Below are 23,948 nucleotides of genomic sequence, written 5' to 3'. Positions count from 1 at the left end.
TTGAAACAACAAAACAACCCCCCTACGGATGTTTGTAGCCAGCAGGTTTGAAAATGTCCCTCACATGACAATAATCAGAATCCAAAGGTATTGCCACAAGCTCCTGGCAGAGGCATGTTAATCACTAAGAGTTCCGCCAACTGAGACAGCTAATGAAATGCCAGTACTGGCCACACTCACAACAGGAGCAGTAGCACTGGTTCATTTTGGAGTGCTGCCTATTTGCAGGGTCACACCCAAACATTTATTCTTGACCCTGCACTTTTTTGCTGAATTTGTTTTGCTGATCTTAGGGCTCTGCTAACCAGTGCTAAAGTGCTTGTCCCCTCTCCTCTAAACCCTTATACCCAGGTGGCACATTTCAGTTACTTCTAAGTCCCTAGTAAAGTGGTACTGGATATACCCAGGGCCTGTAAATTAAATATTAATTGTGTGACTGCAGCACTGATTGTGCCACCCTCTTAAGTAGCCCTTTTAACATGTCTCAGGCCTACCATTGCCTCCTGTATGTGCAGTTTTAAGCTGCCATTTTAACCTGTCAAAATAAACATTTTCAAGTACTAAACCATCCTTTTAATACATATAATCCACCCCTAAAGTAGGCCCTGAACAGCCCGGAGAGCAAGATGTAGTGTATTTCAATCAATCAATCAATCAGCAATTTGTATAGCGCTGCTTATCACCTATGGGATCTCAAGGAGCTGTCATAGGGGTGCTGATCATCCAAATCTGTGAAGAGCCAGGTATTGAGGTCCTTCTTGAACTGATTCAGTGAGGAAGCGTGTCTGAGGTGGACTGGTAGCGTGTTCCAGGACTGCGCTGCGAGGTAGAAGAAAGATCCCACTGTGCTCTTCCTGATTATATGGGTTTCGGAGAGGGCAAGTTGAGAAGATTGGAGTTGTCTTGAGGGGTTGTAGACCAACAAGCGGTGGTTGAGGTAGGCCGGTCCGATATTGTGCAGGACCTTGTAGGCATGTGTCAGGAGCTTGAAGGTGATGTGCTTGTTGATGTAGAGCTAGTGCAGGTCTCTAAGGTGGGCGGAGATATGGCTATGGTGGGGGATGTCTAGGATGAGTCTGGCTACTGTGTTCTGGATTCTCTGGATACTTGCTTGGAGCTTCTTCGTGATGCCGGCATAGAGATTGTTGCCGTAGTCGAGTTTGCTGCTGACAAGTGCATGGGTGACCATCCTTGCTGCCTCAGTGTTGATCCACTTGAAAATCTTCTGGAGGAGGCAGTGAGTGTGGAAAGCATGACAATGAGATAGCATTGACTTGGTGGGTTATGGACAGCGTGGAGTCCAGAATGATGTCCAGCTTGGGTGCGTGGTCGGTGGGTAGGGGCGCCCTTCCAAGGGCAGCCTGCCACCTGGCGTCATCCCAGGTGGCAGGAGTGGGGCCCAGGATGAGGATCTCTGTGTTGTCCGAATTGAGCTTGAGGCAGCTGTTTTTCATCCAGTCGGCGAACGCTCTCATTCCGCTGTGTAAGTTGCTCTTGGCTGTAGATGGTTCGTTGGTGAGGGAGAGAATTAGCTGTGTGTCGTCGGTGTAGGAGACTATGTTGAGGCTGTGCTGTCTGACGATTTTGGTGAGTGGAGCCATGAGGATATTGAAAAGGGTTCGGCTCAGGGAGGAGCCCTAGGGTACTCCACAGTGGGTTTCTTTTGGTTCCGAGATGAACTGGGAGTCTGACTCTCTGGGTCCTTTTGGTGGCGAAGGAGCGGATCCACTCCAGGGCCTTGCTGCAGATGTCGGCGTCGTGAAGTCTGGTGCATAGGGTGGTGTGGGTAACGGTGTCAAAAGCAGTGGAGAGGTCAAGGAGGATGAGGGCAGCTGTGTCTCCATGGTCCAGTTTGATGCGGATGTCATCCGTGCGTGCGAGGAGGGCAGGTTTGGTGCTGTGGTCGCTCCTGAAACAGGATTCGGAGGGGTCCAGGATGTGGTTTGACTCAAGGAATTCCGTGAGCTGTGCGTTGATGGCGTTTTCGGTTACCCTGGCTGGGAAGGGGAGAAGAGAGATGGGTCTGTAGTTTTTTATAGCTCTAGGATCAGGTGAGGATTTCTTTAGTAGCGGGTTGATCTCTGCGTGCTTCCAATCATTCGGGACAATGGCAGTTTCGATGGAGCGGTTGATTGTCCTTCACAGCTTTGGGGCGATGGTGGCCCTGGCTCGGCTGAAGATGGGGTGTGGGCATGGGTTCAAGGGTGCCCCTGAGTGGATAGTGTTCATGAGCTTTGGGGTGTCTTCCGTGGAGATGGAGGTCCATTGGCTCAAGGTTGGCTGGGAGATGGGATCTGTGGTGGTGCTGGTGGGCGGTGGAGGTGGGATTTGGCTTTCAAACCATTCGTATATATCCTGCATTTTATGGTGGAAAAAGGTGGTGAGGTTGTTGCGGAGGTCTTGAGAGGGGGGATGTCTTTGGTGTCTGTGCCGGAGTTCGTGAATTTCTTGACTATGGTAAAAAGCTCCTTGCTGTTGTGCGCGTTGGCGCTGATGCGTTCCTGGATGGCAGTCTTTCTGGAGGCTCTGAAGTGTTGGTGGTGCACTGTGACTGTGTCTTTGTATGCTGTGCGGTTTGCCATGTTTTTGCTGCTCCTCCATTTTCTTTCGAGTCATCTGCAGGTACATTTAGAATCTTGGAGATCGGTTGTGAACCAGCTGGGTTGCTTGCGGTGCTGATTTTTGGTGTTTTTTTTTTAGGGGGGCTACGGTGTTTGCGCAGTTGGTGATCCAGCAGTGGAGATTGCGAGCCGATTTGTTTGAATCCGTGGTCTCCGGTAAAAGGGAATGGCTGAGTACGTCGGTGAGTTTGGCTTCAGTGTTCTTGACCCAGTTTCAGCGGGGGCAGGGCATGGTGGCATATGTTGGTCTTGGTGATTGTGAATTGGACACAGTGGTGGTCGGTCCAGAAGTGTGAGAGAGGGAGATGTTGTTTCCTGCCGAGAGATGGGGTCAAGGGTGTGTCCTGCTGAGTGAGTGGGGAGGTTGACCAGTTGCTTGAATCCAAAGGAGACGAGGTTGTCCAGGAGGGATGTGGTGTTTGAGTCATTGTGGTTTTTGAGGTGAACGTTGAGGTTACCAAGGAGGATGTAGTCGGTAGAGGCGAGGGCATGGAGGGCAATGAGTTCAGTAATAGCTTCGCTGAACTGTGGCGCGGTCCGGGAGGTCTTTAGACAAGGGTGCAGCGAAGAGAGGTGATTGGGTCGGTCTTATTTAAAAAGCAGGATATGTGCTTTCAAGTTTTGCATGTCCTGGTAGGGAAAAACTCTTATATTAGTTCTTCACTACTTCAAGGTTTACTGCTTCTATAGGATAAAATTGGAGTTACCGTATTACATTCAATAAGCTGTACCTCCCAAATGTGAATAAGTAGCTAGTTCATGTTTGGTGCCATTGGAATTGTAATGCAAAATCCTCTGTTTTTTAAAATGCCACTTGTAGAAAGTTGGCATTATCTTGCTTCATCTGTTTATTCCCTCAGCCGGTTTCTAGGTCACATGGCTGAGCATAGTTGACAGTTGGACTTCGTGTATTCCTCCTAGATAGCCACAGACAATAGAAAGCTTAGTTGTGCCTTGATGGGTAATCACTGGCAGAATGTGATTGCAAAGCTGAGCACAGCCCTACTTACACTTGAATAGTCTGTGTCCTGCTTCGACACAATGATTGGCATACCCCCTGTAGTTAGTCTGGAGCCAGGGCAGGGAAGGCAGGATACCCTTGTACTTCAAGGGGAAACCTCTAGATGCTTCCTCCACTTCGAAGGAGGCACCTGCTATAAATATTTGACCTCAGACACCAACTCTTCAGTACACTTCTGGATCTGTGGAAGTCTCTGTCTGAAAGGAGGACTGCTGTGCTGCTAAAAAAGACTGCCACTGTCCTGGACTGCTGCCCTGCTGTGTTTAACTGCTGCTGGATGCGCTCTTGCCTGGGTGAGAAGGAGTGGACCTGCATCTGTTGAAACCAGGACCTCAGAGTGAATCCAAGAGCTAGTTTGCTGGTCTCCTAACTGGAGCCTAGGATACCAAAGGCTCCAACAACCTTGAATCCAGCACCTGGCCTCTGCCTTCCATGAGTTCTACCCTACCAAGTTGTGCCACCCCAATCCTGGACCCTTGGAAGTGGGCCTGAATGTGCTATGCCAGCCCATCTGTGGATCCAGCAGAACCAGCACATCTCCTCTGCTGCACGGTGCAACTCCAGGCAGAACCGACGCATTGCCTCTGCTGCGAGGATTCTCCCAGCGCAAGAACTGCTTCGCAATGCATCCCTGCCACAAGCTCTTGTATTGCAAACCTCTCATCAACAGCAGCCTCAGTGATAACACAAGGTTCTCAAATTTTAGCCTAACAGCTCCTCAGAAACAATGGCAGCACGACGCATCTTCAATGCAGGGTTTCTCATTGCAAGCCCTTGTCGACGGGATCTTCGGCGATGCAGGACGTCATACTGCAGCTCCTCAGAGCTGACACATTACCTCAGCTGCGCTACACCTTCTCAGTACAGGACCTCGCAACGATCCACAGCTAGGATTTAAGGTTCTCTTGTGCCTAACTGAGCCCCTGTAGCCAGCCTACACTCCATGCCAGTCAGTCTGAGCTTGTGACTTTGGCCCAGTCTAGTGTGACCAGATATCTCCAGTTGGCACTTTGGCGCTATTTACACCTAAGTCTTTCAACCTGCATGCATCTGATTCCACTGATTGGATTTTTATTGTTTTGGTCTTGTTTTATTTACTAAAGATTACTCTATTTTTCTAATCTGGTGTGGGATCCCTTTTTGTGGTGTGTTTTCATTTTACTACTGTTTGAAATGTTGCATAAATACTTTCCACATTGCTTCTCAGTTAAGCCTGACTTCTCTGTGCCAAGCTGAATTGAGCTTAGGAATTTGAAGTTTGCTTGTGACACCCTGACAAGGCTTGTGTTTGCTACTTGAGTAAGGTCCCCCCCTGACAACCACTAAAACTAAAAATTCTATCATTCAAAACCTCCATCCTTATAAAATTAATAAGATTATCTTTGTATTTTTTAACAGAAATGAACCAAACGCCACCACCACAAAATTCAAGACTACATCAGTCCCATATCTCAACATGTGTGAAACTCTTCAGGTCTTCTTTACTGGTATGTTTATGTCCAGTGGAAAGACAACTCTAAATGTGGAGGGAATTGAAGTTTTGCACATAGCATACAGGCACAGCACAGATTAAAAGCTAAGGGTAAAAGCATTAACAAACTTTGGGTTTTACTACAGCAGATAGAATATCCTACATTCACGGGGTTAAATAGGAATCATTTTACCCGTCAATCACTATGGGCCTAAATTTACTAGGAAATGGTGCAGCTCGGTGCCGCAAGCAATTTATTAATTGTTTATGTGCAGGAAGGGGCACCTTCTTGCACATAAACAATCATTAGTACTGTTTTGCTCTTTCTATATGTGCTGCATTCTACAGCACACATAGAAAGAGCCAAAACAAGGAGAAATAAAAGTATTTCTCCTCATTGTGCTACTCTAATGCCACTCTTTTGGTGATGTTAGTTTCTGGTGCTGCCTCTGGTTTACGATTTCTAGTAAATCCGGGGCAGTGTCAAAAGCAGTGGGTGTAGCATGGAAACGCCCACAGCAACACCCATTGCATGCCCCCTGCCACATAAAACTGCATGGGGGGGGGGGGGGCACAGATAACAAGGCGTCGTTAAGCCACACAAAGTAGTTTAACTCCGCCTTGTAAATCTGGAAAAAGGGCAAAGCGCCACCGGAGCTTCGCTAAAAGTGACTCTCCGGTGGGGCAAGGGCCTCGTTTATGAACTGACGCCAGCTTTATTGCTGTTGGAAAACAGAGTTTCACAGGACTGCTCGGGAAGCGTTGTAACCGTTAATTCCAGGGGTAACAGCGAAAATGCCCCAATTATTATCACTTTTGTGACAGCAGGTAGCCTACAAAAACGTATTAATTTCCTCTCTCTGCATTTCAAGTAGTAACTCAATCATTTGGCATATCGGGAAAATAGGTTTGCTCCAGATGCCCAAGAATAAAAGTCCCTCACAGTCTCTCCATATTGATTCTAGTCAAAGAAATTGGGCTTGTTCATAGTAAAAAAAATATAATTCTCTACTGTGATACAATCATTTACCATGACGTGCTCAGCAGCCAGGACATTTGTATTTTCTTGCTTTATGAAGAACACAAAATGGCCACGGCATCTTGAAGTACGAGCCCATGTTTAGGAAGGGTCTCATATTTCGGCATTAAAGCAATATATTTCGCTCTTTTTCAAAGAAAATAATGAGCTTTCCCAGCTGGAAGTTTTCAGATTTTTAGAACCTGTGGCAAGAAAACCTAAGATGAAAAATATTTTTTGTGCAGTGTTCGCAGCATTATGTGTGTAGCATCCTGTAGTGAAGAGGCATACTTCATTTAGGCAGGTTACTGACTTTGAAAGATAAGATTTTAGTTCAAATATCACTTCTGTAAAAATAGCAGTTTCAGCATATTTTGTTAATATTTCTCACAAAATATGACTTGTCCCATATTTTACTGTAACAACAATTTCAACTGCTGAACGTGAAAAAGTTTGCCCTTTTCAGCAAGGACATTTCTTTTCTTGAAAAGCATTTCAGGTGACACAGATGTTGAGTTCAAGAGGCCAATCTGCAGAACACAACACTGGACTTGCAAACCCCCATCATTCTCTATTGAAGGGCTTAGAGCTTGTGCACAAGAGATTGAACACAATGAAAGACTCGGTAGAAGCAATTAAGTTTACTTGGAACTCTAAGATGCCAGGCGCTACTGAAAGGATAAGAGCCACAACTGACTCCTGGAGGACAGAACACTGCGATGTGTCACGGTCCACTTTAGCAACAAAGTCAGTCTGATGATCTGCATCACTTTCAATATAGCAAAGCATTTCATTGCCTTTCTGTTTCGCCAGAATGGGTATGTACAATATGAAGGCTAAAACGTATTTAAGTATATCTTGTAGAAAAAATGTAAATTTATAAGAGTTGCAAAGTACACAGTTCACATCCAGTGACTCAAAAGTGACACATGCAGAAGTACAAGTATGCAGGTCTGAATCTGACAGCGTTGGCTGTGAAAAAGAAGACACCTTTAGGTGTGTTATATTGCTAGACAAAAGTGAATAATCGAAAGTAAATACCTCCATATTTATTCGTAATCTGCAGAGTGGTCACAACCTAACGAATACCTGCATGACACTATTGAAAACACCATATTTGAATATCGTATATTACAGTTTGATAGCTCTTATCAATTATTATTAAAGGCACCCACCTTCACAAACATCCATTTTCTTGATCAGCACCACTGTTACAGATACACCCTTCAGGATTCGACGTCATTCTGCTTGCCCAAAGCAATAATAACACATTTCACTTACTCATCTATTCTTGTTTAACATAAAATGGACCATAAAGCAGCAACAAAAGAAAACAATTATAACACAGACTACACATGTACCCTTTTCCTTAGGGGTTCAGTTAGAGTTTGGAGCTGAGAATCCTCCAATTTGGGGCGTAACTAGTCGGTGTAGGGTTATACAAAGCTGAACATTAATGCTCCTTTTGTAATTCACTCATTCTCTCCAACCCACAACTGCACCCTGTAATCAGTCACAATTTATGCAGGAAAACTTTCTTGCAGGATTACCCACTTCAATCCCTTAATTGTATACTCACCACCGCTCCCCGCTCTAACAGTATGTTCAAGGCTGCCTTGCAGAAATCCAGTGAAATATAAGAAGTATCGTACATGTCCACTGCACTTGGCCTCTGATGCTACACGCCAAACACTCCTTAACTTTTTCCCCAATCTCACAAGCTATATGGGCCAGAACTATCAATCTTAACTATAATATTACTGGTGGAACAGATTTGCCACACCTCGTCCCCCTCATAATCCCATACTCAGCTCACTCCTGATAGCCCACCTGTCTCCACCATGGGCCCATTCTTTCGTCATGAAATTTGGAGCCATCTTTAATTCCTGGCCCATCTTTACCTCTCGCTTTCATACATCTTCCTCATGTAATGGCTACTCTACCATTCACATCCCAAACTGCCATGACCGAATTCTCTTCTTCCTACTGCATTGCTACAGTCTCTACTTGCTTGCCAACCATCTTCAGTCTCAACACATAATCCACTCAGATGGTCTCTCTACAAACTACATATTCCGCCCAGTAATTATATTCTTTTAGATAGCTACCTTGCAATGTTAGTGGAAGCTACACATGACCTCGGGTCATAAATAATTAGTTGTTTGTGATTTGACTTCACTAGGTAAGTTCTTACACCCACAGGGTCTAAATAAACTTATGCCAGTACATGGCAAGCACTTTCCGGTACAAAATAATTTAGTGTAGACTCTTTTAAAGCTCTAGAAGAAAAAAACAATGATCGCTCCCTTACTATTTAGTACTTGAGTGACTACTGATCCTAACCAATGGGCGCTCTCACCGTTAGACCATATCATATTGCAATATTTATCAAGTTATTTGATGCAGTTGTCCCCATTCCTTCTTCCTTTCCCAAACAAGTGCACATCTTCTACTTAATATGTCCCTCATGCACCTGATTTCATTCACAAATTAGGCATAGCACATTATTCTACTGTAAAGTACAAGCACCTGTGCCACAGAACCCTACCACTAAGATACATCTTGCATCCACCTATAGAACCCCGTGTACAGGGATTGCAGGCATTGCAGAACCTAATCGGAGCGTGCTTGCAATAACACCTGCTTTGAGTGTTTGTGCAGCTGCACTAACCACCTTGAATAGAGTAACAACAGAAATACATAGCCCAAAACCAATTTTCTTTGTACTGATACTTCTCACCTAGAAGACACCTTCTCAATCACATGTAACTTTATCACAATGCTGTTGTGGCCTGGGAAGAAAAAGCTCTTTCCAGTATACTAGCACCAGGCACAGTATTCCAGCCAAACTAGAGAGGGCATGCACAGTGTTACCTCAGTGTTGTTCCCAAACTCTTCCTGTTCACTGCCATTGGCCCGCACATCAGTGCAGAATGCTTTGTGAATTGGGTCCATAGTCATTTTAACAATGACTTCACAAGACAATGCTAAAGTCAACTCCTCTTGTTCTGTTTTGATCTCAGTGACGGATTAAACAGAAATGAGGTGGCATGCTGTTCCGTACCCTTTCTATCAAATCAGTTTCTCTTATTTTAAAATTATGTTTTGAACTCTATTAATTTGCAGAAGCTTGACTGGGCATAATATGGGTTGATGGGAAAACGCTGGGAGGGTAAAAAGGCACATTAGCTGTGAATACTGGTAGAAAACTCCTTTAGTTTTTGAGTAATGTCCAGGCCTCATATTTTTAGTCACATCATATTCTTCTTTATAAAATATGTTAACACTGTTTATATAATTATAGAATATGTTAATATCCTCCGTTTACAAGCATTTCATGTTACTCTTTATCATAGCCATAGTTCATCCTGATTCCCTTTGTTAATTTTAATATGCACAAATCTAATCTTTTTTGCATGCAACATTGCATTGTGCCTATTTTTGCAAGAAGCTTCTTTGAGTACATGTTTCTATAGCTGCTTTACGATTCCTATAAATTCGTAAATTAGACCGTTATTGATAACTCTCATCATTAATGAAAATAAGTACAAATAGTTTTATGTCTAGTGTTAGACCTTTATTTAAAAAGTTTTTTTTTTTTTAAATATACTTAGTTACAACCCTCTTGAACCATTGATCTGTGTAGTGGCTTTTACATTTTGCTTCCTCCCACCACAGCATACAACATGAGGCAATGAGAAAGCATTCGTTGATCCATTGGCTCCCGTCGTCGTCAGTGATGGCATTTTGCCTGTGTAAAAAGTGCACATTGGCATCAAAAGAAGTTCCCAACAGTACTTCATCTTCTAAGCCAATGTCCCGTTTTTTCCCAGAAAACTTTGTCCTCTCTTTAACTTGTTGGAGGCAACACAGCAGCACAGCCCGCGCACTTAGCCTCTTTTGCCGTTTTTGATCCCTCAGGAGCAAAAACCATAATTATTCCCTTTTAAATGGAGTGCCAAAACCATAGTGGGTGCACTAGCCTCGAACGTTCTGCAGAGAATCGATGTTTTTCGTTTTTCATAAGTAATTGGCAGATGCTTTATTACATAAAGTACACTTGATGTGATCTCTTAATGTTGCTTTTAAAGAGTTCTAATTTATTGTTTGACAAGTCAATGGTTTTATTGTTTTTACAAAATTATACATGACGTGAATCATAAATATTGGTTTTAAGAGGCACTTGTTTGTTCCACGATGGCAGCTATTTTTAAAGATAATTTGTCAAGGAGGCTTTATATTGTTGGCTCTCTTCTATTTCTGGCATGTGTGGCCTTAGCCTTGCTAGGTGCCTTGCTGCATGCATCATGCAAATATCAAAGTTGTTGGTTTTGCAAATGCTTGTTTTCTTTTGTAAAGGTCTCCTAGGTCCTCTGACACCTGTACCAAGCTTTTGTTTCCATTTACAGTGCAGCCCATCTCACACGTCCACTACAAGCAGCTCCATGTTTAAATCAATAAGTATTTCAAGATGGATGACTGCGCATCTGTAGGCATACGTATGTGCATACACAGGTGGCCTTTCATGAATGTTTTTTTTGTTACACTTAGCCAATATCCATTCATAAGAATCAACCATCATAAGTGCCAATTGCTGGAATCCAATGCCAGACCTATTGCCTTTGCCAATGCGTGTCTTTAGTGTAGTCTGATTTACTTAAGTTTGAATACTGTCATAGGTGTGGTTTTGTATATTTTATTTTTATATTTTTTATTATCTAAGTAGTTAATTTCTTGCTTTCTTTAATCATCAAAACACATTAGTTGTTACGCAAACATATTCAGAATGTTGATATTTTCCTTTGGCTTGGTTAGGTAACCTCATCTGAAATTCGAATCTACCCAAGAGTGAATAATACGTCGTGAAGGATCTATGTTGATTACAAAACACATATTCTAAATTGTGCACACTGTGTCTAATTGACTATACAATAGGTAATTTGACATGCTGCTGCAAAAATCATATGTGCAATTTAGAAAACTGCTTGTCATCCTGCTTGAAATGTAGGTCTGAGATTAGCCAAGTCCTTTTGATTTTACTGAATTATATTTATAATATGCTTACTTAAATGTGCTGTCAACCATCCCTCTTTGTCCGTTGGTCTGTTGCTCTGCCATTCACATTTCTTTCTTTCTTTTTTCTCTCTTACTTTCTTTCTTTTTTCCTGACTTTCTTTTTCCTCCCTTCTTTTTCTTCCTTTTTTCATTTCTTTCTTGTTGTCTTTCCTTCTTTCCTTTTCTTTCCGTCCTTCTTTACTTCATATTGCTTTTTCTTCTTTCCTCCCTTCTTGCTTTTCTTCTTGGTTTTCTATCTCTTTTCTTGTCTTCTTTCCCCCTTTCTTTCCTGCCTTCTTTCTTTTTCTTTTTTTCCTTTTCCTTCCCTATTTGCTTCCTTCCTCAAGCATATGTTAAGGGGCAATGCGTCAACTCACTTTATCCCTGGGTGACTTTTCTATTAGTTACCGCAAGCTGCCCTTTCACAAAGTACTTAATTTCAGTGTTAGTAAGTACTATGGTAATGTGTGCTTTCTTGAGACCAAAACAATTTTTGCCTTTAGTCAATGTTTTTTTTTTAGATTGATGAACACCCAGCAGCTTACTTGAACAATAATAGTTTGCTAAAACCATAACAAAATAAATAAGACTTGCCAAAAGACTGCAGGAAAAAGCCAAAGGTATTGGCTTGGCCAGTGTTTGTTTAATGATTGCTTTGGAATATTTAAAAACACAGTTAAGAATACTGTAAAGTCGCTGGTAATGAAACGAAGTATTGATTATGTACATAGCGGATGCCTCTCACGTGGAGGCATATGTACCACGTTTATGTCAATGCACTGAGTTTTGATCTCGAGGATTAGTAAATTTGACTGCTCTCGAACTAAAAGCATTTGGTTATAGGTCTTGCTCTTGGTTTGAGTAAGGTGAATGTGAGTTGGTTGCTGCTTGTCTCTCTACGTTTGAAAATCCGGTTTTGAAATGTACAATAAATCAGTGCTATTATTCATCCCTTTCAAATCTGTATTGCAATCGAAATGTGTGCTTCTACCTCCTGAGATTGAATCCCCTTTCATACACACAACAGATGTTGGTTGGGGTTTGAAAATATATAAGGGAATTCAATCAGTATAGGCGAGTACAAAGTAAAGCTAAATTATTGCACTCCATTTATTGAGCATGGTTGGGATGGCTAATATTTTAAATCAACCTTTGGTGTTTCCAACTTAAAATTGACATAGTAGTACAACATGAACTGTAATCTTTGTGATCACGCAAAGTGTTTCAAATAAGAATTGCAAATATATCACTAAATAAAGTGCTTAGCAATAATTTTGTGTGCACCCCTCCTTTTGCTCGAATAGTGCTATATAACAGTGTAATGAAAGCAAAGACTTTAGAAAGAATAATAGCTAGAGGTGGTTTATATTTTTTGAATATTACTTATCTTTATACAACCGACAAAATAATATTCTTAATATGGGTCAATAATGCTTTTGAGAAATATTTGTTTGTGGTATTTTCTCCTTTGGGCTAAGCCCATATCAAAGTAGCTAAACTCTTTCATTATTTATCTTTATACTATTATTATATATGTTACTAGGCTTGACAGGTGTAAAAAATGTTTCCATTGTTCTTGAAGAAAAGTTTAAGCACTTTTTTTTTTTCCATTTTCCTCTTTGGAGATCTGTCTAGGGAAAATGAAAAGTGCTGACCGGGGTACCATTCTATTATTGTTTGGCCAATCCGAAATGTCTTTTTTTTTGGCCGAAGTGCTGCTCACCATAAAGGCAGAAGCAACTAAGGCAAAAAACCCACACCAGGCCAGTGGAAGCTCAAAATGTGACGAACTGCCTACAGCTATGCTTTAAATGACGACTTTCATCTACTCTGTTATAAGATAACCACATAGAAGCATCCTTAAATCATCTTTAACATAGACTGGCTCTAGTGCCACACACTGTTTGAAAATACTAACAAAAAAGATACTGGGAAAACATGTTTTAATTTGTTTAAAGACACTTAAGTATCTTGAGTATGCCTAATCATTATGACAATTTTGTCTAAATGATTCTCCACACGAGTTTTAATTTCATTTTTAAAAGGGCATGATATGGGTTTTTCTTAAGTCATTCCTTTTTATTTAAATCAACTATTTATATTTTCTTGATCGTTATAAATATTTATTTTAACTTGATTTCCTTATATGTTGGTCCTACACAATATTTTAGAAGACTCTCTGCTACTTATCTAATTTTCTGATTCTGTTTGTCACTGCAGTATTTAAACAGAAGTCTTGCTAAACTGAAAGGGTGTGTACACATTGTATTGGAAACTTCAAACTTTATTTATTATGTTATTTACATATGTAGTTTTATATAATGTGTAGTTGGCCCAAAGGCAACAGAGTGTTTTACAACAGAACAAAGTTATTTACAGATAATAAGACCTGGTGTTTGGTTCATGAGGACCAGTGTGGTTTTATCCCTTGTAGGAATAGTCTTTGTAACATGCAACGACTTTCCCTGGTTATGCACACACCAGAGTTGGGGGGAGTTCCTCATGCACTGGCAGTACTCGACAGAGAGCAGACTTTTGATTCCCTGTCATGAGACTTCTTATGGCAGCTACTGAGGAAGGTGGGAGTGGGGGAGGGACATTCATTAAGTGGGTGCAAAAGTAAAATCAGAACTTGCTGACAAGGGTCCAGATTAGTGGAACGATATTGAGTTGTTTTGCCCTCCATAGGGGTACCAGGCAGGGTTACCTGCTATCGCCCCTGCTGTTTGCATTGGCAACATAGCCACTGGCCTGCAAACTACGATCAGTATTGCACAGGTGGGGAATACGGGTCGAGGAGACCACCCACATAGTCTCCCTATATGTGTGTGATGCATTAATATACCTAAGGCAACCAGAGTGCTCAGTCCCCATTATGTTGGCAGCTTTGGGGGAATTTAAGGAGATCTCAGGGCTACAGGTTAATCTGCTTAAGTCCAGACTGTTCCCCCCGGTTACCCCGGGGAGGACTCCACAGCAACATCTCCCAGCACTGGGGCTCCTGTGAGAAGCTAAAAGTGTCAGATACCTTGGGATACGAATAGCAAGAGAAGCAGTGATATTTGAACCCCTGAATATTGGCAGGGTTCTAGAGGGCCTCAAACCTTGTGTTAAATTTTGGAATACACTTGGTTTGTATTTAATGGACAAGATGGCACTTGTCAAATTGTAGTAGATGAGAGACAGATGGAACAGGCGATGGATCGCTGGAGAACAGGGGGATATGACACATTATGGAATCTGTACCCTAATGACATGTTTATCACACTACCCAATGCCATTAAAACTCATAATCCATATCTACAGGGCGCTCACAGATGATACTCCACTAGGCGCACTGTCAGTGAAGGACAGATGGCAGGAGGCATTAGGAGACCCACTCACCAATAAAGATTGGGAGAGTACACAGGCGGGGCTGCAGACAGTCACGATTAATGCAAGATTCAAATTAATCCACTATAATGTCCTATATCAGGTATACCTAACACCAGTGACACTGCATGCGATCTAAATGGAAAGGGCACCTGACTGCCCCCACTGTTTGGCGAGTGGAGCGGACTTCCTGCACATGTTGTGGCGGTGCCACATGCTTGATATGTTCTGGCAGACAGTAGTTTACAGGATAAATACTGCTACAGAATGGGAGACCCCAGGAGGGCCCCAGTGATTCCAGACAAGGCATGTTGGGGCAGATACCTCTACATAACAAGGGCCTCTGTAGATGGTTCCTGTTATTGGGACTGATCCTTGCTAAGCGAAGAGTGGCTATTCACTGGCTGTCACCTACCCGCCCCTGTGTTGCATGAATGGCTGAAAGATATGGCAGAGTGGGCAGTGGCCACAGAGAGCCAGATGCAAAAATGTAGGAGTGATGACAAACTAGAAGATAATCTTCGTGCATGGGCGGCAATGCTTGCAGACCTACTGGATCCACCTAATTACAGGTGAGGGGTGAGAATGAGTCAAGGGTGCACAATGTTAAGGGGAAGGATGGCGTTAGGATACCTTAAGGTTAGGGGCACCCCAGTAGAGTCCAAGAGTGACATGAGAGTTAGGCTATTGCATTGGACATGTAATTGCAGTAGTTCCCCATCATTTTGTATTAGATGCTACTTCAGAATCGATTGCAGCACAAGTTGTGGTAGAGCACTATGGTGGAGGTTTATTGCTTGTCTTTTTTCATACACTCATTAGATGTTTTTGCTACGTGTTCATTTCGTGATAACTGTGATCTGTAATAATTGTGTTTAATAACAATTTATACCAAAAAAATAACAAGATCTGGTGTTTGATCTCAATTTCGATACCAGATAGAGGAAACATATGTACCATGATGGCCAAAGACTTTTTCTTCGTCGTCTTATTAGCTAACCTAAAATTAAAGTTTTTCTGCAACAAAGGTTGGTAAGTGCAGAATATAGTGTTCGCACAACTGATTCCTCCTCCTGTCCTCTGGCAGACCTACGATTCCCCTAATGATTCTCTTCCTAGTTAAGAAGATTGTTTTCCTACTGTTGCTACAAGTAATTATATACAATTCATTTTGGTCAAGCTGCATCCCAATGGAGTACAAAATCTCCGTAATACACCCCTGCTGAAGAAACATTCCCTGTACCCAGGTGATCATTTTACATGCTGGTGGATTTCCCTCCTGCCCTTTTGAGCTAAGGCACTTACGAGAGCACCATCCACACAGTCCTACATGGAATAAACTTTTTTTCTCAAATCTTTCCAAGAGGGTTTCAAGCCCGGGAGGGACACTGAATTTGTTGTTTTAGGGTTTAAATCCGGGATGGGCACTGCATTTGTTGTTTTAGCTATAATGGATGATCTTCAGATGTGTGTGGATCGATTCCATCCATGATACTTTTTATTTGTCTATGGCATTTAACACTGTCTACTATCAGATCCTGCTTCAACACCTTGCTGAATGTCACGTCACTGTTCCAACAAAGAAGTCAATGATGTTATTTCATATGACCCAACTCATTTTGCCTCCGGCTTCAGATCTGATCCCAACTTGTGGGTCCCCCAATGACTTCACCGTTTTCATGGCGTATAAGGCCTCTCTGCCAAAATTGGGAAACATTCAACATAAGACCCAAAGGTGTCTGTCTCAATCACGGATTCGATAGCAACCTAATGCGTTTCTATTCACAAAAAGTGAAAAATTTGTGACCACTTTTTTGTGAATGGAAATTTTGTACATCAGAGCTTAGATATAGTTGTTCATCTTAAATTCCAGTGAAACCCACAGTCTCAATGATTTCGTCATCAATATCAGTATGTGGTTAGGGGTCAGATGGCTGCAGACATGTTCTTGTTCATTTCTGCTGTGCACAGGGAGTTTACACCATTTTGAGGGTCACCCTGAAGTCAAGGCATGTTATTGCTCTGAGCAGGCCCATTTTGTGCTCAGTGTTAGGCCAACAAAGACAGGTGTGCTGAAGTCATATTTTAATTGGGCAGAGGGGGTTACATTGGGTGTTCATGGGCTAAATTCCTTTTTTATCAGTTGATTGTTTCACGCCAGCCAACCATAGCTCGTCGGGGTAGAAGCAAAGTCAGAGGAACTCCAGACAGGAGAGGTGGGCCCAGAAAAGTGAGAAAGAGGAAATACAAAAAAGATTCAGGAAGAAGACATTGTGTCTCTGGGGGTGGGCGGGGAGATGCCTACAAAGGCCCAAAAGACAATGAGCCGGAGAGCAGAATCCAGAACATTCATATGCGAGACTAACTGGGTCAATCTCCCAAACAGTTTTGCTGGAACAATTGTAAGAATCAGGGCACTGCCATCAATGTTATGTCACTAGAGTTGTGGGGATGGTGAAAATTCCAACTGATAAATGCATGTGTAGCGAATGTGCCGCACTTTTTAAGTAGGAGAATGGTGGGGGAGCAGTGTGTGTTCAGATGTCAGTTTTCAAACACATTATCCCAAATATGACTAAAGCCTTGTGTGGGAAATATACATAGAGCACATGTTCCACAGAAATGCCCTCTGGAAATGACCGCTAAACTAGGATCAGATATGCAGCTTTACTGCTAGACCTATATGACGCATACATGATAATGCGAAAAAAATCATATTTCTGTCCAAATTCATCTTTTGTGAATAACACTAGTGACTTTTTTTTAATCCTATTAAAATCTTTGTTTCCATCACACTTCAGAATTACCAAAAACTACCTTTGCAGGTGATACATTTTAAAATATATTTGTTCATTTACAGTTATTTAATTTTGATGTGTGTTAACAAACCATTTGATATACTGCAGCCTCTCGTATTTTTTGTACTCTAGCAAGATTGTCACTCAGTTCACTTTACAAAGTTCCCTCACTTTGCAATGATGGAAAGGAAAAGTGAACTTAAATCTCAGTGGTAAACAAGCGGCAGATTGCCAAAAGACGTTACCTGACACTTGACCTCTGCTTTGACCTAACAGTGAGAGGACATGTTAAGAGCAGATTAAAAAGTCTCTTTATTGCTCATTTGCCTTCTGAACTCTGAGCTGTAAGGTTCTCTTGGGAGTGCTGAAGCACAGCCCGCACATCTGCTTCCAGCTCATTCCACCACAAGGACCGCAGGGATAACAGTAATAAACCCAGCATAACCATTAACCAATGCACAAAAGCAATACAATCATATAGAGAAAAACTCAAAAAACAGGTTTATAATGGGCACAAAAAAGTGTCTCTGGGGCTAGGGCTAGGAAAGTGTTCCCTCCAAAGTTCTCAGGTTCAGGTAACATTCTGCCTCGTGAAATACAGATAAATAAAAACCAGCACTGTTAGGGTAATATTTTTCTTGCTGTAAATGTTGCTTTAGTTTTTTATTTGGCTATGGGAACTGTTTACATCTGTTGGTTACACATCAACTTAGACTCGTTGGGAAAATTAATGTGTTTTTTCGGTGTTGAAAAACACCTAATGCCCAAGCCGTGCTCCTTATCATACCCTAGTAACCTTTACTTTGTACTGCTTGGCGTTCTTCTCACACATACTGTCTCACTCCATCCTAGGAAAGAATACTCAGTATGTGAGCCTCAGACTCTGGTTCTGTGCCCCAAAGAGCACAACCGATGTAGAGATTCACAGCTACAAAAAGGATAAACAGAGAAATTGGTCGTTGCAAACTTTCTACAACCTCACTATCTCAAGGCTTCTTTCATGTGTTTAGCTTTTACTCTAACGATAAAGAAAACAAAGAGGAATGTATTTTGATGGCTTTCAATTAGTAAATTTTTTGGGAGCACCAGCATACTCGGGTCCTGGGCTTTAGTAATGTCTGCAGCGCAGAAGAGGACAAATGGTTCTTGGTAGAGAAAACGGCTGCTTCAGAAGTTGCTGGACAATGTAAGTGGGTTAGGATATTTGAGAGGTACCACTACAGTCACTGTATTCTACTAACCGTGCGATGTTAAGAGCTTGTAAAAAAACGTGGTCCTTTATTTAAAGGCTCATAGTTTGTTACACACGCAGATTGTCAGGGTAAGTAATGTAATATAACGTTATTATCGTTTAAATAAACACATGCACATGTGTCATCATTTGTATCCTTATCGTACTGTATTGAAGCACACGCTACATATCCTTTTGCCAATGCAGCCTCTATTTGAAAAGTCCTACTAATAATTAGTACTTCAGCAAAAACTAATATCCGTCTAGGAAAGGGTTTTGCCAGCCTATTTCACATTTGTAAACTCTATCTCTTTTAGCTCTCAGAATAACCTGGTCCCTTTACTCTGATACCAAGTGAGCCTGATCTCCAGAGACGCATACGTTTCTTTTACGTGATGCTGGAAGGGGAGAGGGGTTTGTAGTTTTCGAATCCCTGGGATATTTGTGCTCGAACTATGGCATTCCCAGTGAATTCCATCGTTCTTCCAGCAGACTGAAATTCGAACTGGAATTCATCAGTAAAAGGTGGAACCTCTTTTATTTGTGCCAGATAGGACAACAATGAAACACAAAAGCACCAGTTTCTAGGGAGGCACTTGGTATTTTTGCCATTTTAAGAAACTATTTTCTATAATTTAGCCATATTCCTGATTAGTGTTCTTTAATGCTAACTACAGCTACCAAACAAAAGCCTAGAATATACTTTTCATAATTGTTCCAATAATACTACTACTAATAATAATATCTTTATAAAGACTAAAAAGAATCCAGAATTTCTCTCATAGTTGGTCAACATGAATAGTTTGACCTACAATGCAATAATTTTAGAGCTAAAGGTTGACTCTGCCTGCTGAGTGACCGTCCTGAAGAAGCAGCAGCAAACATATATGTGATTGCTCAGTGCCTTTAGTAGCCTAGAATTTAAGATGTTGCCACTGAAAGACATGTTTTCATGGTAGCTGTTGTTCTGCAACATTTTTTAATGTTCTTTATTAAATAGATGGTAAGGGCATCCAGATGGGAATGCTTTGTCACAAAAAGAGGTTGATGCTAGGAATCTACATATCTGGATTTTCTCATTTACCACCGAGTATTTATATTTACTTAACGTTTAGAACTAACCTTTTACTTTAAACAACTGGGTGAGAATTGATCATGAACCTCAACACCATATATTTTTAAGCAGGTAAAGGAAAATAACTTATCCCAGCCATGCTACATACAACTGGAAGAAATCTTTGAAAAAAGTAGGTATATAAATTCATCTCTAAGAAATATGATTTAGACCCCTTCAGGGAGCCAAGCTAAGACATTTAATTTTTGATCTGTAGTGCATTGTGCAGATTGTGTTTGGCACTGTGCATCCCCTATCACAGGGTGTTGAATTAAGCTAGGCTAAGCTCCTGAAAAGTGAGTCAGTTGTACCTTAGAGAGCTGTGGATTCACCTCTTTTTGGTATTGAAACAGTCTTTTTTCTGCATGTAGTTGGTCAGTATGTAAACACGGGTGAGGGGCAATGATAAACCTCAACTGTAGAGTTGCCCAGAAAATATTAATTTCATAAAATTTTCTGTTGAATGTAGTATGCCAGTTTTCAGTACCTGTGGTCTGTCGCCTCCTGGGGGTCCATTAGGCGTGCTCAGGGGGTCCAGGACTCTGTTACAAAGTTACATAATATTGAAATTAATAAAGTGTATGCAAATAAAGAAGCAGCATTTCAAGTGTGAAAACGTAATGTATATTTGATTGTGAATTAAACAAAATATTTAAATATTTGAACATTTGCATGGTGCATACTTCTTTTTGTACTTTGTGTATTGTTGTGAGGTTCAAATCACAGAAACTGCTTAGTTAGCAGTAATATCCTAGTATCAGTGGTGGAAGTTCTCTCAATTGACAAACGTGAGTTATTTAGCTTCTTTGTGCACCAGCGTAGACAGGGCCTGGAATGTAATATAATGTTATTATCGTTTAAACCTGCACTTGTCCATAAAATGATCACTATATGCAGATTACTGAAAACCTATTTTTCTATGTCAATATGATATAAGCATTTTCATGTTTAACTAAAGTAATTCCCTAAATTAGCGTTTCCAGCATGCTTTTTATGTTTGTGATAGTTGTCATATTTTTCATTAGGATTCAAAATGGGTTGAAGAAAAACAACTCCTCCTCCGGACCAACCAAGAGCTGCTTGAAAAGGTATATTTTCTTATGTTTCACATTTAAAAAAAATACCTAACCTGAAGATCGATCAGATTTCTATATCCTCAATTTATGGTAGTACTTTTAGTTAACACCGTACAACAAACATTCACAAAGCTGATAGATCTTGGCTTTTAGGTAGCTGAGAGGTAGGCGGCTGCCTGGAGGCCGCTACATAGCTGCTTCAGCTTCTTCTTCTTACCTGTTGATTGAGACTAGGATAAAATACATGATAGGGTACTGATGGAAAAAGAGGGTTATTAGAGACTTCTCTCTGTGCCTCGCTATTCACGCACCATCCAAGCTGGTTAACAAAGCAGTGCTATAGCATCAGATTTCACTGCTTTGAAACGGCATTGTCGAAATGCCCCTTCTACAAAGAGACTCTGCCATGTGGAATTTTGGCAATAGCTATTGTTTTATTATTTAAAGGACATGTGCGAAATTACATTTGGCCGCTGTTATCCTTACATCTTCTTCTGTGGCTGAACAGGGTTATCATGAATTATTTTATTAATACCCCTACAAAAAAACCAGTACAAATACTCCTGTGTCCTGAGTTTTCCGTGCCGTAGAATAGCAGCCTGATGTATATTTCAGGCAAAGAACTTCTTCAGGGCTTTCATTCGTCGAGCAGACAATATAGTACTGTACTTTACGAAGCACATACAGCTTTCATTTTCTAATAAACTGTTCTGTTGTGATTTAGATCCACAGGTTAGAAGTTGAAGAGAACCATCTGCAAAATGAGATGCAGGACGCAAGAGACCAGAATGAGCTGTTAGAGTTCAGGGTGCTAGAGCTTGAAGTAAGAGAGTCTTTCTGTAAACTATCCAATGGAGCTGAAATTGTCTTTGACTCCAGATTAAAATATATGTGAAGTTTAAAGCATGGAAGCCACTCCCTTCCCTGTTTAAAGCATGGAAGCCACTCCCTTCATAGTTTTTGAATTGTAATTTTTGGGAGGGTGTGTATTTGAATTGCCTTAATACATTTGTAAATAATGCCTGATAAACTTTAAAATGTAAAGAACTAATATATATCTATGCCTAGCATGTTTTGTTCTGCACCAAATAAAATGAATTTGTTTTGCTGGTTTTGCCTTTTTTATTTCTGTTTCCCTTACCATGACACTTCCACTCCCGCATGTCTGTTTCCTTGATAAGCATCGCCCTGGCTTGGTTGCATTGCTCTAACAACATCCCTTGATTACCTAACTGTACATTCCTTAAATCCTCTCACAATCCACTGATCTGAGTCATTTTACATCTCTTTTGTTTTGAAACATTATTGTTACTAGTAATGCAATCTAATATAAATGACTGCCCAAAAAAAGTGTAATAAGCGGACTTCAAAAAGCTTGAAAGGCGGTTCTCATTTGTGTTTTTTAACGTTCATGGAGAAGGAAGATATTGCTTGACCAATTTGAGAGCTGCATCCAGCTTCCCTCATGGAGGCAGCTTAAAATGCTAAATAGCGATTTGCAGGTCGATGTAATTTTTTTAAATTGGGTGTGTTTTACTGTCCCATGGATTACATTAGTGTGATGCGAGTACACAAAGCCGCCTTTACACCCCTCTTCCTCTCTGAAATGTCAACAAATCTACCATCATTTGTGTTTTGGAAAGGCAAGGATATCTCACATCATTGTTTTCTTCCATCCAGTTTTTTCCCACATAATCCATGCATGTATGCAACCCTTTGAACTAATAAAATATGTTTTTCACCATATCATAGCCAGTGATTTATTTTGCCTCTGCATCCAATCCTTGGCGTTTGTTTTCTTCACATCACCATTTCACTTTGTAAGTATTGTACATTTGACTTATAAAGTGGGACAAACTAATAACAATACAGAATATTAATTATCACATTCAGGATCAGCAGTATAATCTTGCCAACATGGTACTATCAGTGTGTTTAAACATGGTCGTTGATTCAAGAAAGCACCTTCATTTGTATACCCATAGTGAATTTGCACCCTCTGCTGCGACCTTTAACCTAAGTTTGCATTTAATTTTCAAGCTGAAGTTTGAATATCACAGTACCAGCCCCATTTCATTAAATGATCACATATAATTAGATGGTAGGTAGCTACAGAAGCTAGAACCAGATGCATTAATAACTGGCCACAAAATAGTGGTCTCAATTTGTGACTACTGTTTTTGCCACCAGTACTGAATTTTACGAACCAACCTGTGTACTAATAATTCAGTTTATAATATTCCGAACCGGAGTGGGTTGAGATAGACCTACCCAATGACTGTTAATGAGGAGGTTTGCTAATTGTGACTTGCTCTGATTAAATGCCATCATGGGGATGGTGGCCTTGCTGAGGTCACATACCACCATATCTGTGATTCCATTTAAATAAAGTAAACTCTTTTATTTATTTTTAAATGTGGGCTGTTTTTGTTAATAGAAAAAGGGATGCATTTGTTAAAAATATATATTTTTTTGAAAAACCTGGTTTCAGAGTTGGCAGTGGTTCCATGGACTACTGCCTACCCGGCTACAAACCTTTTTTTAATATTCACAAATGGGAAAGGGTCCTGAGTCAACACCTTCCCTTTTGGGAATAGGTCATCACTTCAACTCTGGAGTCAGTAATTTTTCTGTGATTTTCATTTGGATTTCAGTGGCAAAAAAATTGAAAGTCAATTCATTATTTGACTGGGACACTTCAAACTTGCCTCTTCCAAATACTGAATCAGCATCCTTCAGAATCCCTTTTTAGGAGTCCTTAAACGTTTACAGACTGCTAAATGGGAGTAATACATTCCAAAAAGCATTTTAACGGTCACAAAAACTGAATCAGAATGCTTACTACATCAGGCCACTGGTCCTTTTATAACCATGCATATACTTGACACACTGACCACACATCATTGCCATTCCTTACTTCCTCATTAGTGTTAGTGGTTTCCTGTAATGGTACCAGGCATTTTTCGGATTCATATGCTGATTTTCTCATTCAAGAGTTTGGTGGAATACAAGCTATCTTCTTTCATGGCTTCCACCTCTTCTATTGCCGTATTATGGACTTATGTTCTTGGAGCACACCTCCATTGACAAATGATTGATTCTTGAACTATGTTAAAGTCCTCTTACGGACTGGCATAATTGTTATAGCTCCTCACCCATAATCTCTTCTTT

At 41.0% G+C, this 23,948-nt stretch overlaps 1 protein-coding gene and 1 long non-coding RNA gene across 13 annotated transcripts in view; one reads left to right on the top strand and one right to left on the bottom strand.

The window, feature by feature from the left end:
* JAKMIP1 (janus kinase and microtubule interacting protein 1) overlaps positions 1–23,948 on the top strand; it is a 1,798,968-nt gene that overhangs the window by 1,575,957 nt on the left and 199,063 nt on the right. For all 8 annotated transcript variants that reach the window (XM_069203057.1, XM_069203080.1, XM_069203046.1 and 5 more), the window contains 2 exons: positions 20,727–20,789; positions 21,502–21,600. In XM_069203057.1, the coding sequence (XP_069059158.1) occupies positions 20,727–20,789; positions 21,502–21,600 (162 nt within the window). The remainder of the gene's footprint in view (positions 1–20,726; positions 20,790–21,501; positions 21,601–23,948) is intronic.
* LOC138249073 (uncharacterized) overlaps positions 1–23,948 on the bottom strand; it is a 181,502-nt gene that overhangs the window by 791 nt on the left and 156,763 nt on the right. For all 5 annotated transcript variants that reach the window (XR_011194702.1, XR_011194699.1, XR_011194705.1 and 2 more), the window contains 2 exons: positions 20,189–20,243; positions 7,307–7,375 (listed from right to left, as the gene is read on the bottom strand). This is a non-coding gene — a long non-coding RNA (uncharacterized lncRNA). The remainder of the gene's footprint in view (positions 1–7,306; positions 7,376–20,188; positions 20,244–23,948) is intronic.

The sequence above is a fragment of the Pleurodeles waltl genome, chromosome 1_2, assembly GCF_031143425.1.
Source record: "Pleurodeles waltl isolate 20211129_DDA chromosome 1_2, aPleWal1.hap1.20221129, whole genome shotgun sequence".
Lineage (NCBI taxonomy): Eukaryota > Metazoa > Chordata > Amphibia > Caudata > Salamandridae > Pleurodeles > Pleurodeles waltl.
This window is presented reverse-complemented; position numbering and strand designations above follow the sequence as displayed.